This window comes from Lethenteron reissneri, chromosome 22, assembly GCF_015708825.2.
Source record: "Lethenteron reissneri isolate LAM-NWPU_2019-01 chromosome 22, ASM1570882v1, whole genome shotgun sequence".
Taxonomy (NCBI): Eukaryota; Metazoa; Chordata; class Hyperoartia; order Petromyzontiformes; family Petromyzontidae; genus Lethenteron; species Lethenteron reissneri.
The window spans coordinates 891,331-903,409 of record NC_083800.1 but is presented as its reverse complement, the minus strand read 5'-3'; the positions used below and the strand labels follow the sequence as shown (position 1 = coordinate 903,409).

Genomic DNA, 12,079 nt, shown 5'->3' with positions numbered 1-12,079 from the left:
GGGGTAGCACGTGGTGGATCGTGATGATTGCGAATGCCCCTTGCGGGGCAGGGGCCGGTGAGTGGGGGCGTTTGTGAACAGCTCTTGTCGTCTTGTGTTTTAAGTTTAACCCTGAACCCCGGATAGGATCCCCCCCACCCCCTTTGCCTGGGGCTCCTTGTTAATGTAATCCGTGACCGCGGCCCGCGTCATGTGATCGCATCAGCGATGGTCGCGCGGGGTACGAGACCTGCCCCCCTCCTCCCTCCCTCCCCACTTTCGTTTGCTTCGCGCTGTTTTTGTTCCGAGCCTGAACGTGGCCGCAACCCGAGGGTCGTCGCGCCCTCGGCGCTGCTGCCCCCTGCGCCACTCCGCTGCTGGACGAAAGCCCCAAACTGCCCACCCGGGAGTTGCGTTTGACCAGACTTCACCACGCATGGTCGGCGCAGGTTGCTCAGATGTTAGCCACGGCCGTGGTGGTGGGGGGAGGGGTCTGGGGAGGGGGGAGGGGTCTCGGTGGTGGAGGGGGGAGGGGACTGGGGAGGGGGGAGGGACACGGGGACTCAGCGGCGAGTCCCCAGAGTTGAGGACCGCGGGTTGGAGTCCAGGCGAGGAGGCAATGGGCTCCCTGTCGGACAGCATTTTGGAGACCTCGGAGACACTCACGGAGACCAACGGGGTGAGTGGCGACTCCACCAGCGTCATCATCACTTTGCACATCATCATCATCACTGTCAATATCAACACGACCATAGCCATCAGCACTATCGACCCCATTATCAACAACATCATTATCATTGTCCACGACTGTCATCATCGCCGAGGCGAGCGGGTCGAGTGAGCCCGGTTGGCAACGTACGGTGCAAAAGAAGTTCAACGCACATCATTTCCACATCATCATCCTCGCCATCATTACGACAAGCATCGTCTCCATCACCGTCGACACTCATGTCTACACCACCATCAGCATCAGCATCGTCTCCATCACCGTCGACACTCATGTCTACACCACCATCAGCATCGTCCACCATCTCCCCCCGTCCTGCCCTCGCTGGGATCCAGCGCCGTGGAGGCGCGGGTTGGCGGGTCACGCACAGATTTGTTAAACTCCAAATCCCCGCGGGGCTCCGAGTGTGGCGAGACGCGGGCAGCACAGCAAGGTGGCTCTTGACGCGATCTGTGCGGTGCCACGACTCGTCTCAGCCTTCTCCGACGTCCTCACGCACGACTTTTACCGGGACAAACTCAACACAACAACAGCGTGGCCTTAACACAACAACAAAAACAAAGTACGTGATAGGCGACGTTTCGGGCAATGGCCCTTGTTCACAGTAGAGAGAGAGAGAGGCCAGAGAAGTCCAGTTGGGAGTGAGTTGGAGACGACACTTTAAACGCCGTGTGGCCTGGTCGCTTCATTGGGAGTGCACCACATTGCCCAAACGTAGCAGTGGCCTAGGACCCCCTGCTCCGTACGGTGCGAAACAATAATCTGAGATAACAATCTGAGATAACAATCTGAGCATCAACCAGACGGACTACGGCCCTCGCGACACAGCAATTCGTGTCGACGAAGATGGAAGCATCGGTACGACGATTCTTACATCTCCCATCCCTGCCCTCCTCCCCCTACCCGGCCTTGCCCCTGCCCTTGTTGCTGCCCCCCCTCTGCCTGCCCTTCCCCCCCATGCCCCCTCCTAACTGCCCTCCCATCCCATCCCCCACCCCCTGACTTCTCCTCTCGCTGCCCCCCCCCCCCGCTGCCCCCGCTGCCCCCCGCAGCGCCTCACGTGGTCGCTCTTCTCGCTGTCGCTGCTCGTGTCGCTCGGCTCCTCCGCGCTCTACGGCTACAACCTGGCCGTCGTGAACGCGCCGGCCGAGGTGAGGTCCGCGCCGCGGGTCACAGCGACGCGTTACGCCGCTTGCCGCGTGACCGGTGTGTGCGCGGTTCGGATCGGACGGGCCGCCCCGGTTAATACTGCCGCCCCGCGCCGTCTGCTTCACTCGCGGTGGACGACGAGAGGGGGAGCCGGTGACGTCGTTGGAGACGAGTGGACCCCCGTGTGTGCCCGCGGCGTCACGGTCCACGTTTTACAAACTCGAAAATTACTCAAAGTGCGATTACACGTAGCAGCAATTATCACCCCCATGTCTCCGTATCCCCAATACTCAGTGTCTTCGCGTGTCCCCCAGTCTCTGTGTCCCCGTGTCTCAGTGTCTTCACGTGTCCCCGTGTCTCAGTACATCAAGACGTTCTACAACTCGAGCTGGGCTGGCCGCTACGGCGCCTCGCTCGGCGCGGAGGGCCTCACGCTCCTCTACTCCCTCACTGTCTCCGTGTTCGCCATCGGGGGTCTCACGGGGTCCTGCCTCGTGGGGTTCCTCTGCTCGCGGCTCGGCAGGTACCCTTGTTTCCATATCCCCGTGTCCCCGTGTCCCCTCGCCCCCTGTCCCCGTGTCTCCGTGCCAGCGGGCTTCTTGTTATTTGCTCTGTTTTTGTTTGATATTTTATAAATATATACACACACACATATATATAACGAACACCACCACCATCATCTCGTCGTGGTGGTGGTGGCTGCAGGAAGGGCACGCTGGCCTACAGCTCGCTCCTCGTCTTCCTGGCCGGGGCCCTCATGGCTGCGAGCAGCGCAGCTCACTCCTTCGAGATCCTCATCCTGGGCCGCCTCGTCACGGGGGTCCACTCGGGTATGAGACCCCTATGGGTCCCCCCCCCACACAAGGGACCCCTACGGGACCCCCCCCCCCCCCCACAGATCAGTCCACGAGACCCCTACAGACCCCCCCCCTTACACAAGGGACCCCTATGGGACCCCCCCCCCACAGATCAGTCCACGAGACCCCTATGGATCACCCCCCTCACACGAGAGACCCCTATGGATCCCCACCGGGACCCCTACAAATGAATCCACGGGAGCCCCTCCAGCTCTGCTGCCCCGCCCCCCCCCCCCCCCCGTGTCTCCATCATCTCCGTTTCTGGGCAATGTTCTCACCATGACCCCCATGTGGCTGCGTTGTTGTTGTTGTTGCATTGTCCCCTGTGTACCCCCGCCCCCCGCCGTGCCCCACCAGGAATCGCTCTGAGCGTGGTCCCCATGTACCTCGGCGAGGTCGCCCCCAAGAACCTGCGCGGCTCCATGGGGCTCGTCCCCTCCATCTTCATCTGCTTGGGGGTCTTCCTCGCGCAGTTCTTCGGCCTCAGGGAGGTCCTCGGCAAGGTGAGCGGAAAGCCGCGGAAGCCCTCTCGCCCACATCTCACCTGGGGATAGAAATGTCATTTCAGTTCTCTATCCCCCCCCTCCCCCCCATCAACGACGCTCCGGGGGGAAGTCGTCTAACATCGTGTTGCGTTCAGATATCTGCGTGTATCTGAAATCCATAGAACCCCCCCCCCCCCCCCGATTAAGTGCATGGCATGTGTTAGGAACACGTGGAAGGCCCATGTCTGACGCCGTGGTGTCTTCGAAATGTGTGGCAGCCCTCACACCTGACCCCATGCCCTGCGTGCGTGCGCGAGTCAGGAGGAGTCGTGGCCGCTGGTCCTGAGCCTCATCATGGTACCCGCCTTCATCCAGGCCATGCTGCTGCCCTGGTTCCCAGAGAGTCCCCGATACCTCCTCATCGACTGCAGGGACCCCGTGTCCGCCAGGCGAGGTGAGAGGAGCCTGGGGCCCTGAGACGCCGGGGGAGAGGGGGGAGGGGTGGGAGGTGCTGCGCGTTGAGCGCCGTGACGTCGCACAGCGGCAGCGCGATCGCAGCTCGGTGCAGAGGTTCGCGGTTAGAATCCGGCAAGCCGCACCGGTTATTACTGTGGGTGTACTGCGGGTGTACCGTCTGCTTCACAGCGGATTTTATAGATCCCGTGACGGCATGGGCCATGAGTCGGCTCAGCTGTGCCGGCGTCAGGGTCCAATTTTGCTCAATTCGAAAATCACCCCACAGATTTCTCATTTTGGGATCACACACACGCAGCCATTGTCTCCCCACAACTGGCGGACGAATGCCACCAGGTCACTCCTACAAACGAGACTCGTGCTGGTCTCCTTCGAGTTCTCACCTGGATATCAACAACATCGACGGCACGCAGCGCGGCGCATTGCACGTGGCGCGCGAGCGTCGCCCTCTCTCGCGGGCGCTCGATAACAGACGCGGCGGTGCGGGCGGTGCGACCCGTGGTGTGCGCCCCCCCTCACCCCGACCCCCCCCCCCTGTCCTCCCCAGCGCTCGTGCGACTGCGCGGCACGCCCGACGTGCAGGCGGAGATGCAGGAGATGCGCACCGAGCAGCAGTCGCTGCTGGGCGTGCGCTGCGTGAGCGCATGGGGCCTCCTGCACGACCGCTCGCTCCGCTGGCAGCTGCTGTCCGTGGCGGTCATCAACCTGGGCATGCAGCTGTCGGGCATCGACGCGGTGAGCTCCGCTCCGCGTGCGGCGCCCGCGCCTCGCAGCGGGAGGCAGCATGGGTTCGATCCCCGAATCGGGCGTCTCTACGTGTGGAGTTTGAATGTTCGCGCCCTGTGAGCCCCCCCCCCCCCTCCCCGATAGCCTCAACGGACTGTTGGGGCAAGTGGTGTTAGCGAGTGGCAACCTATGAAGGCCGGCATGGCACACAAGGGGGTGGGTGGCCAGCACCACGCCCGGCCGCCTTTGCCTCCCCAGTGGCGATGTTCACTTGAGGCTGGGTCGACCACGTGCCTGGACTTACTCAATATTACACACACACCGACACGTAATACAAACCCCTTCTCACACCCACACACACAGATACACATCTGTACACGCACACCCATACGTACGCACCGCTACATGCGCACACCGTGCGCCACGAGTCTATCCTACCGCCATCAGCACTGCCGGGCAGTGTCCTCAGCCCTGATATCTGCCGCTTCCGCCTGTCCACTTCACTCATCCATCTACAGTACTCATCCACCTACAGTACTCATCCATCTACAGTACTCACCCATCTACAGTACTCATCCATCTACAGTACTCATCTACCTACAGTACTCATCCATCTACCGCCATCAGCACTGCCCGGCAGTGTCCTCAGCCCTGATATCTGCCGCTTCCGCCTGTCCACTTGACTCACCCATCTACAGTACTCATCTACCTACAGTACTCATCCATCTACAGTACTCATCCATCTACAGTACTCATCCATCTACAGTACTCATCTATCCGCAAGAGCCACGTTGAGTCGTGGGACTCTTAATGAGGAGGGCGCTGCCTCCTTGGCTGACGACGAGGAGAGACGTCCACTGCCCCGCCTCTTACCCAGGCCTCCCTCCTCCATTTAGAACCAAAATGTGTTCAGAGTTTTTGGCCGCGATACATTTCCACGTGATAAGCCACTTCGTTGAGATAACATTTGTGTCCATGTCGCTTCTGAAAAAGAGCTGTATAATAGCCTAGTGGACCTTACCTGGTAAAATAAAAAATAGCTCAGAGTTTAGTTTATTTTCTCGCAATTAATGATGAGTTGTGTTTGTTATCCACGTGGGGAGGAAACCGGAGTACCCTGAGAAATGAAACGCCTTGCACGAGAGTGGAGTCCTTGACGATAAACATCTGCCAGTTCACCCAGCGTTGGTTGAAGCCAGAGTTTGACTCTGCTGATGAGACACCGCACGTCGAAACTGTATTGAACAAATGCCGCTTGAAATGTTGCACTCCGAAAAGGCTGCGCAGTTGACGGGATGTGTAACATTTTATTTCATTCTTTTTAATGTGGAAGGACAGATATGTGAAGATGCCAATTTTTTCTGCTGCCGATTGAATCTGTGGGATGAGGAGGGCGTTTGCCTTTGTCTCATGGAGGGAGGGGAGAGGGGGTGGGGAGCTGCAGGCCGCGCCGTGTTTCACGCTCATCTTGTCGCTTCGTCACGAACCCAAAATACCACGGAGCGCGGCGCCCCAGGCTCCCGGCCCGGTGATCATTCTCCCTGTCTCCCTTGGGTCCCTGTCTCCCTGTGTGTCTCTCGCTCTCTGTCTCCCTGTGTCTTTCTCTCTCTGTCTCCCTGTGTGTCTCTCGCTCTCTGTCTCCCTGTGTCTTTCTCTCTCTGTCTCCCTGTGTGTGTCTCTCTCTGTCTCCCTGTGGGTCCCTGTCTCCCTGTGTGTGTGTCTCTCCCTGTCTCCCTGTGGGTCCCTGTCTCCCTGTGTGTGTGTCTTTCTCTGTCTCCCTGTGGGTCCCTTTCTCCCTCTCTCCCTGGGTCCCTTTCTCCCTGTCTTCCTGGGTCTCTGTCTCCCTCTCCCCCTGGGTCTCTGTCTCCCTGGGACCCCGTATGACCATGCTCCTGTTTTTCTAAACCCCTGTTTCGCAGTGCCGATTGAGCGCTGCATCAGTGTCCCTGTGCCCAAGTACTGTCGTGTCCCCGAACCTCTACGTGCTCTTGGCCCAGTCCCCCCCTTAAGTCTGCCACCCCACGTTTCCATCTCCCCATGGCTCCGTTACTCTTCCCGTGCCCCCGTGTCCCCTAAACCCCGCGTCCCCGGAGGTATCCCCGTGTCCCCGCACCCTCTGGGTCCCTTTGACCCCACGTCCCCGTGACCCCTCTCTCCGTTCCAAGGGTAGGACAAACAGGATCGGTTCAATTCCCACTCTACAGAAGGAACTGTGTTGATCTTATTGTGGAGAATTATTACAATAGAAAGCCTCCCTATTTGTCAGGAGGGTCCTGCTGTATCGGGATGTTCGGCCGATTCCATGAATGAGGGACTGACAAACAGACATGGCCAGCGTTGAGGATCATGTTGTTGATGTTTCTTTCAAGTAAAACGTCGCTTTCACTGCTCGGATTGCCAACGAATGACTGCAGCCGTGACCCTTCGACCCACGCCCCTTGCCCTCCTCTCTCGCCGCAGATCTGGTTTTACACGAACTCCATCTTTGCGAGCGCGGGGATCGGCGAGCTGAACTTGTCCTACGTGACGGTGGGGACGGGCGGCATCGAGATCCTCGCCGGGGTGCTGGGGGTGAGGCCCCCCGAGACCCCTAAACCATCCCCCCACCCCGACCTCCACTCTATCCTGGTGACCCGTGAATTACACCCAAAGCAGCCTCGTGGTCTAGAATCGATCCGAACCCAGCCTCACGACACCCCTTCGTCAGCCAGCATCCTAGTGCTGCCCTCTACTGTGTGGGTCAGAGGTCACGTTAGGGGACCACAGAGGTAGCTCTGCAGTATTCACTTCCTTGGGCCGTTCTCCAACACGAAGGGGCCGTTCTCCAAGGGATCTGGAATGGATTCGTGACGACGCGACGCCGATAGCGCGATCAACTTGTGAGAAAGACCAAAACAAGCCGGCCTCGTGACCCCTAATCCAGCCTCGTGACCCCTGAACCAGCCTCGTGACCCCTAAAACCAGCATAGTGACCCCTGTACCAACCCAAAAACTTAATGTATGCCGAAAACAACCCTAAATCACCCCATAACGTTTAAGTCAACGCCTAAACTAACTTTTAAGCTATCATCTACAATGAAACGACCGTATCCTATACAACAAACGCAACGCATTCGTCAGTAATACAGTGGTCTTTAAAGAAAAAAATATATATACTGGGTGACGTTTCAGCGCAATGGCCCTTCTTCATAGCACATAAACAAACATAAAAAAACATGAATCCTCCAACAACCATCTTGTTCAATCAACTCCTCTCGTCTCTGAAACCACCTCCTCCTTTAAGCACCACCGAGAGATGGGGCCGTGACTGATGTCCACGTGTGTCCGTGTATCTCCCTGTCTCCGTATGTCCCTGTGTATCACCGCGTGTCCCTGCGCATCCTTGCATGTCTCCCCCGTGTCTATCCCGCGTGTCCCAGGGTCTCACGATCGAGCGGCTGGGCAGACGGAAGTTGCTCATTGGGGGGTTCGTGCTCATGGGGCTCTGCTCGGCAGGGATCACCTTCTCCCTGCTGCTCGAGGTGCCGCCCGCCGGGGCCGCGAGCGCCACCGCTAGACACCCAACGCGGAGGAGGTGGGGTTAGGGCCAGTGGCTGGTTAGTTAGGGCTACTACTAGTGGTGTGTTGGTTAGGGCTACTACTAGTGGCTGCCACCGCCCACCCTGCTGCAGGCTGCAGCGCCTCCACCGTGGCCGCGCCTCTCTCGCGTGGTCACAGCGCCTCCTGGTGGCGCCCCCGGGGAGAGTACACACTTGCCCGTGCGCCGATGTGTATACATGCGTGTACACGCGTACCTGTGTGTACACGCGTTTGTGGAAGTTTTCTGACCTATCACTCCATACGAAGCTCCGGGTCTTTTCGGCCGAAGTTATTCCCTCCATTCTCTAAGGTTGCTAAATGTGGACCTCTTTCAAGGAACATCTGTGCCAGTTAGAAATATTCAGGCTGACCTGGCTACGATCCATCCTGGGTTTAACCAGGCTGGATCGTGTGAGGAGCTCACCGATTAGTTAAGGATCTGAACACAGTCCCATCATCCTCTGGCAGGCGAGGCTGGGTTACGTAGCCCGCATGACAAGCCACCACATGCTCAAGTAGCTTCTGTTTGGCCAGATAGAGGATAGAGGGGACTACACGGGTGCGGCATGGGCTGGAGAGGATTTGGAAGATATGGTACATGTGGAACAGGAGGATGTGAAACTGAGTGGACTTGCCAACTGGCACCAGAGGTGTCAAGATCAGGCTCCTCTGTGGACGAGGCTGATCTTGACCACACATTAGGAGGCTAATGGGTGGTTGGAGGCATTCGCGCTCCAGCAATAACGGAGGGCAGAGAAGCAAGTTGGCAGAGTAGGGAGCCCAAGTGGTACCACTGCCAGTATCCCGTGACCTCCTGTCAGTGAGCCTTCCACACTTCACGTGGCCTCAAAGTGCACCCAGCCTGACACAAGCGCCGTGCTGACGTCACCGCCACTGTGTGGTGAATGGCGACAGTTATTGTTGCTGTAGACGTGCCCCCGTGTGTACCGCAGGACACGGTGTCGTGGATGCCGTACGTGAGCGTGGCGTGCGTGGCGGGCATCATCGGCGGATTCTGTATTGGACCAGGTCAGTGGGACTTGACCCCTGATCTCTCTACCCATTGACCCCTGATCATTGTACCTCAACCCAAGGTCATTCACTCTCATCCCTGACCTGGAGCTGCCCTCCATCTCCACAGTCCACGTTGACCATCACGGCCACTGTCAAGATCAGTGTCATGGTCAAGGTTGGCTTCAGGGTGTTGGTCAGTGTGGTGTTGTCAGCGTCAGGCGACATCGCACTGACAGGGGTCAGGGTCTGCACATCTTTTTTTTATCCCCTCCACCCTCCCCCCCTCCCGGGCCCCACAGCGGGGATCCCGTTCATCATCACGGCGGAGCTGTTCAGGCAGTCGCACCGCCCGGCCGCCTACATCGTGGGGGGCTCCCTCAACTGGGTGTCCAACTTCACCGTGGGCTTCGTCTTCCCCTTCCTGCAGGTGAGTGGGGAGGGATGTGGTGATGAGGGAGGGCGAGAGGAAAGGGTGCGGCGGTGTGATGGATGTGTGGTGTGGGGTGAGGTGTGAGGATGTGAGCTGTGGGGTGAGAAGGATGTGTGGGTTTAGGGGGAACAGTGTGAGGTGAGGGGTGAGGGGTATCTGGGAGCACAAGTGGTACATCTGCCAGTCGTCTCAGCCAGTTAACCCATAACACCTGGGACTGTCCTGTGACTTCCGACACTTCACATGGCCTCAAAATATACCGAGCCTGGCACAAGCACTGAGGTGATGTCACCGCAACTTGAGGCTGAGTCGACCTAGTTAGAGCTGGTTTTGATTGTAATTGGCCGTGAGTGAGAATTAAACTCGGGTCGTCGGGTTGGTAGCGCAGTGCGCTGACCGCTACTCATTCCCACACGATGTCACCCCCTCCCTGGTGCCACCAGGAGAGCGCGGGCCCCTACTGCTACCTGGTGTTCGCTACCGTGTGCATCCTCACGGCCATCTACGTCTACCTGGTGATTCCCGAGACGCGCAACAGGTGTGTGCCAAATGAGGTGTGGGTGAGTGGGTGGGTGGGTGGGTGAGGGGGTGAGTGAGTGAATGAGCCACCCTTGCAGTAACGCAAGCGACTGAGCGCGGTGATAAAATAATAAATGGTGTTATTGCCAGGGCAAAAACATTCTCCCCTCTAGTATCCGATTAGTGCGGCAAAGATGTTCGTGCCGGTTTGAAGTGGCAGGCCTCATGTGACCCTCATGGACTTTGCCCACCACTACCCTAAACCATGGCTTCATTTTCAGCCGGGTTTGTCTGGGATGGCGACCCAGGAAATGTCTGCACCAGGCACGCCACATCCAGTATACCCCTCGCTATGACTAAGGATGCTAGTCTCCTATCTACTTTAGTCTTCGAGCGATCTGGGTAGGCCTCATATGGCCTTTGCAGAACGTCTAAAATGAAGTTGCAGACGGTGTCCAGCCCACGGGTCATTAGTTCCCCCCACTTCCCTGAACCCCATGACCCCTGACCCCGTGAACCTGTGACCATCTCCTTACAGGACGTTTTTGGAGATCACCGAGATGTTTGGGCGAAGGAGCCAGGCTGAGGGTGAAGGGGCGACCGGGTTACCCAAGTGGCTCCACGCCATCCGACTCCGCCGCCTCTCCTCCAAGGCCCCGCCGCTCGGCTACGGGGCCCTGTATGACAGCCTGAGCATGTGAAGGCACGAGAGGGACAGCATGTGTGCGAAATATCTTGAGTAAGAGAGACAGTATGTACGTGAAACAGCATGAGAGCATTTCAACCTTTTATGGGCGGTGCGGTGTGGGGGCGGAGTGCACACAGGCTGAGGCATAGATACTGTGCAGGAGAAATGCCGAATGTAGGCGGGAAATGCTAGCGCCACATTGCATTGACAAAACACCACAACACAACACGAAACAAACTCCTTGCGTACACAACTCACACTGATGCAATAACAAACTTTAGAACCAATGCATCCGATTGAAGGATGGACTAATTGGGGTCCCATGCCTTCACCACAGCTCAGGATCAGGTCTCCACGATGTCTGTAATTAATGCGCTGGGTCAACTCACGGAACGCATGCATGACAGTGCAACATGTCCACCTGTTGCGAATGCTGTTTTAACAACAGCCTCGTGGCAATAACGCACATGGGTTTGTAAAGTCCCAATATCCATGAGAGCCGAATGACATAGACAAGGTCATTTCACCACCACCGTATATTAAAACAACGGTGAGTGTTTACGGGGCGATTTGTTCCAGTAGCATTCGCCAGGCGTCGTCGTGCTTCTAATACCCACAATACATGAAGACAGTACATACCGACCGCATACTGTGGGTGATAAAAATAATCAACAGTTCTAAGGAATCATCATCGTCAGCCATGGTGTATCCAATGCTGGATAGAAAGCTGCCCTCCATCTTCGCCACCCCTCGTCTGTCGTGCGATGCCACAACCCATCTCGCTTCTGCATCCCAGGCTCATCTCGGAGCTCCGTGTCCGCGGTGGGCATCCTCCCGGGAGTGATTCCCTTCTTTGGCTGAACTTCTATCACCAGCAATCGTCGATTCAAGCAAAATGTCTCTGGCCAAGTCAGCAAATGTTAACGGTCAATGTGATGTCTCTAGCGTGCATTGTTCTCTGATTTGTGTTCCTCTTTCCAGTATGCAACTCGCCATGCTTTCTTGTGTTCTTTTAAAGAATTTGTTTTTATTTCTTTTGACAATGTTTGTTTCTCGTCCGTATTATCACGCCAGATCATTTTACACTCATTAGAAACTTCCGCAAGGCACACCTGGCCTCCTGGGGAACATGCCAACGTGGACCCAATGTTCCACGTTCACTGGTCTATTGCATTCCATTACGAATAAAGAAAAACAATCCTAATCATTCTGCTTTCATTTGCATCTTTATTTAATAAATTTGATCCATGTTTGCCTTCAATAATTACCCTTGATACACACCGTGTGACGTCGTCATTCCCTGCTGTGTACCTTCCCAACCATTAGTTGAATTTAAGTTTAAGATTTTACAAAACAAATGAAGACCTACCACCTAAAATGTAACGTTAATTTAAACAAAGCGGCCTCTAGTTTTGTGCGTGATATCGGTTTGTATTACGCAGTGAGGCACAC

The 12,079-nt window shown here is 56.9% G+C and overlaps 1 protein-coding gene across 1 annotated transcript; it reads left to right on the top strand.

The window, feature by feature from the left end:
* Nucleotides 1-567: 567 nt before the first annotated feature.
* Nucleotides 568-11,795, top strand: LOC133345465 (solute carrier family 2, facilitated glucose transporter member 5-like). The gene is made up of 13 exons (XM_061556215.1): nt 568-658; nt 1,759-1,857; nt 2,218-2,378; nt 2,561-2,685; nt 3,070-3,215; nt 3,519-3,651; nt 4,219-4,406; nt 6,858-6,968; nt 7,817-7,918; nt 8,930-9,005; nt 9,290-9,417; nt 9,864-9,958; nt 10,478-11,795. Exons 1-13 carry the CDS (start codon nt 599-601, stop codon nt 10,638-10,640), a joined length of 1,587 nt encoding a protein of 528 aa, XP_061412199.1. The 5' UTR covers nt 568-598; the 3' UTR covers nt 10,641-11,795.
* The last annotated feature ends 284 nt before the right edge of the window (nt 11,796-12,079 follow it).

What these genes read in the sequence shown, in the direction of transcription:
- LOC133345465 (XM_061556215.1), top strand. Translation starts at nt 599, where the DNA reads ATGGGCTCCCTGTCGGACAGCATTTTGGAGACCTCGGAGACACTCACG. An exon ending in TCGTGAACGCGCCGGCCGAG is followed by an intron (nt 1,858 to 2,217) that starts GTGAGGTCCGCG and finishes CCCGTGTCTCAG; the next exon opens with TACATCAAGACGTTCTACAA. An exon ending in CGTCACGGGGGTCCACTCGG is followed by an intron (nt 2,686 to 3,069) that starts GTATGAGACCCC and finishes GTGCCCCACCAG; the next exon opens with GAATCGCTCTGAGCGTGGTC.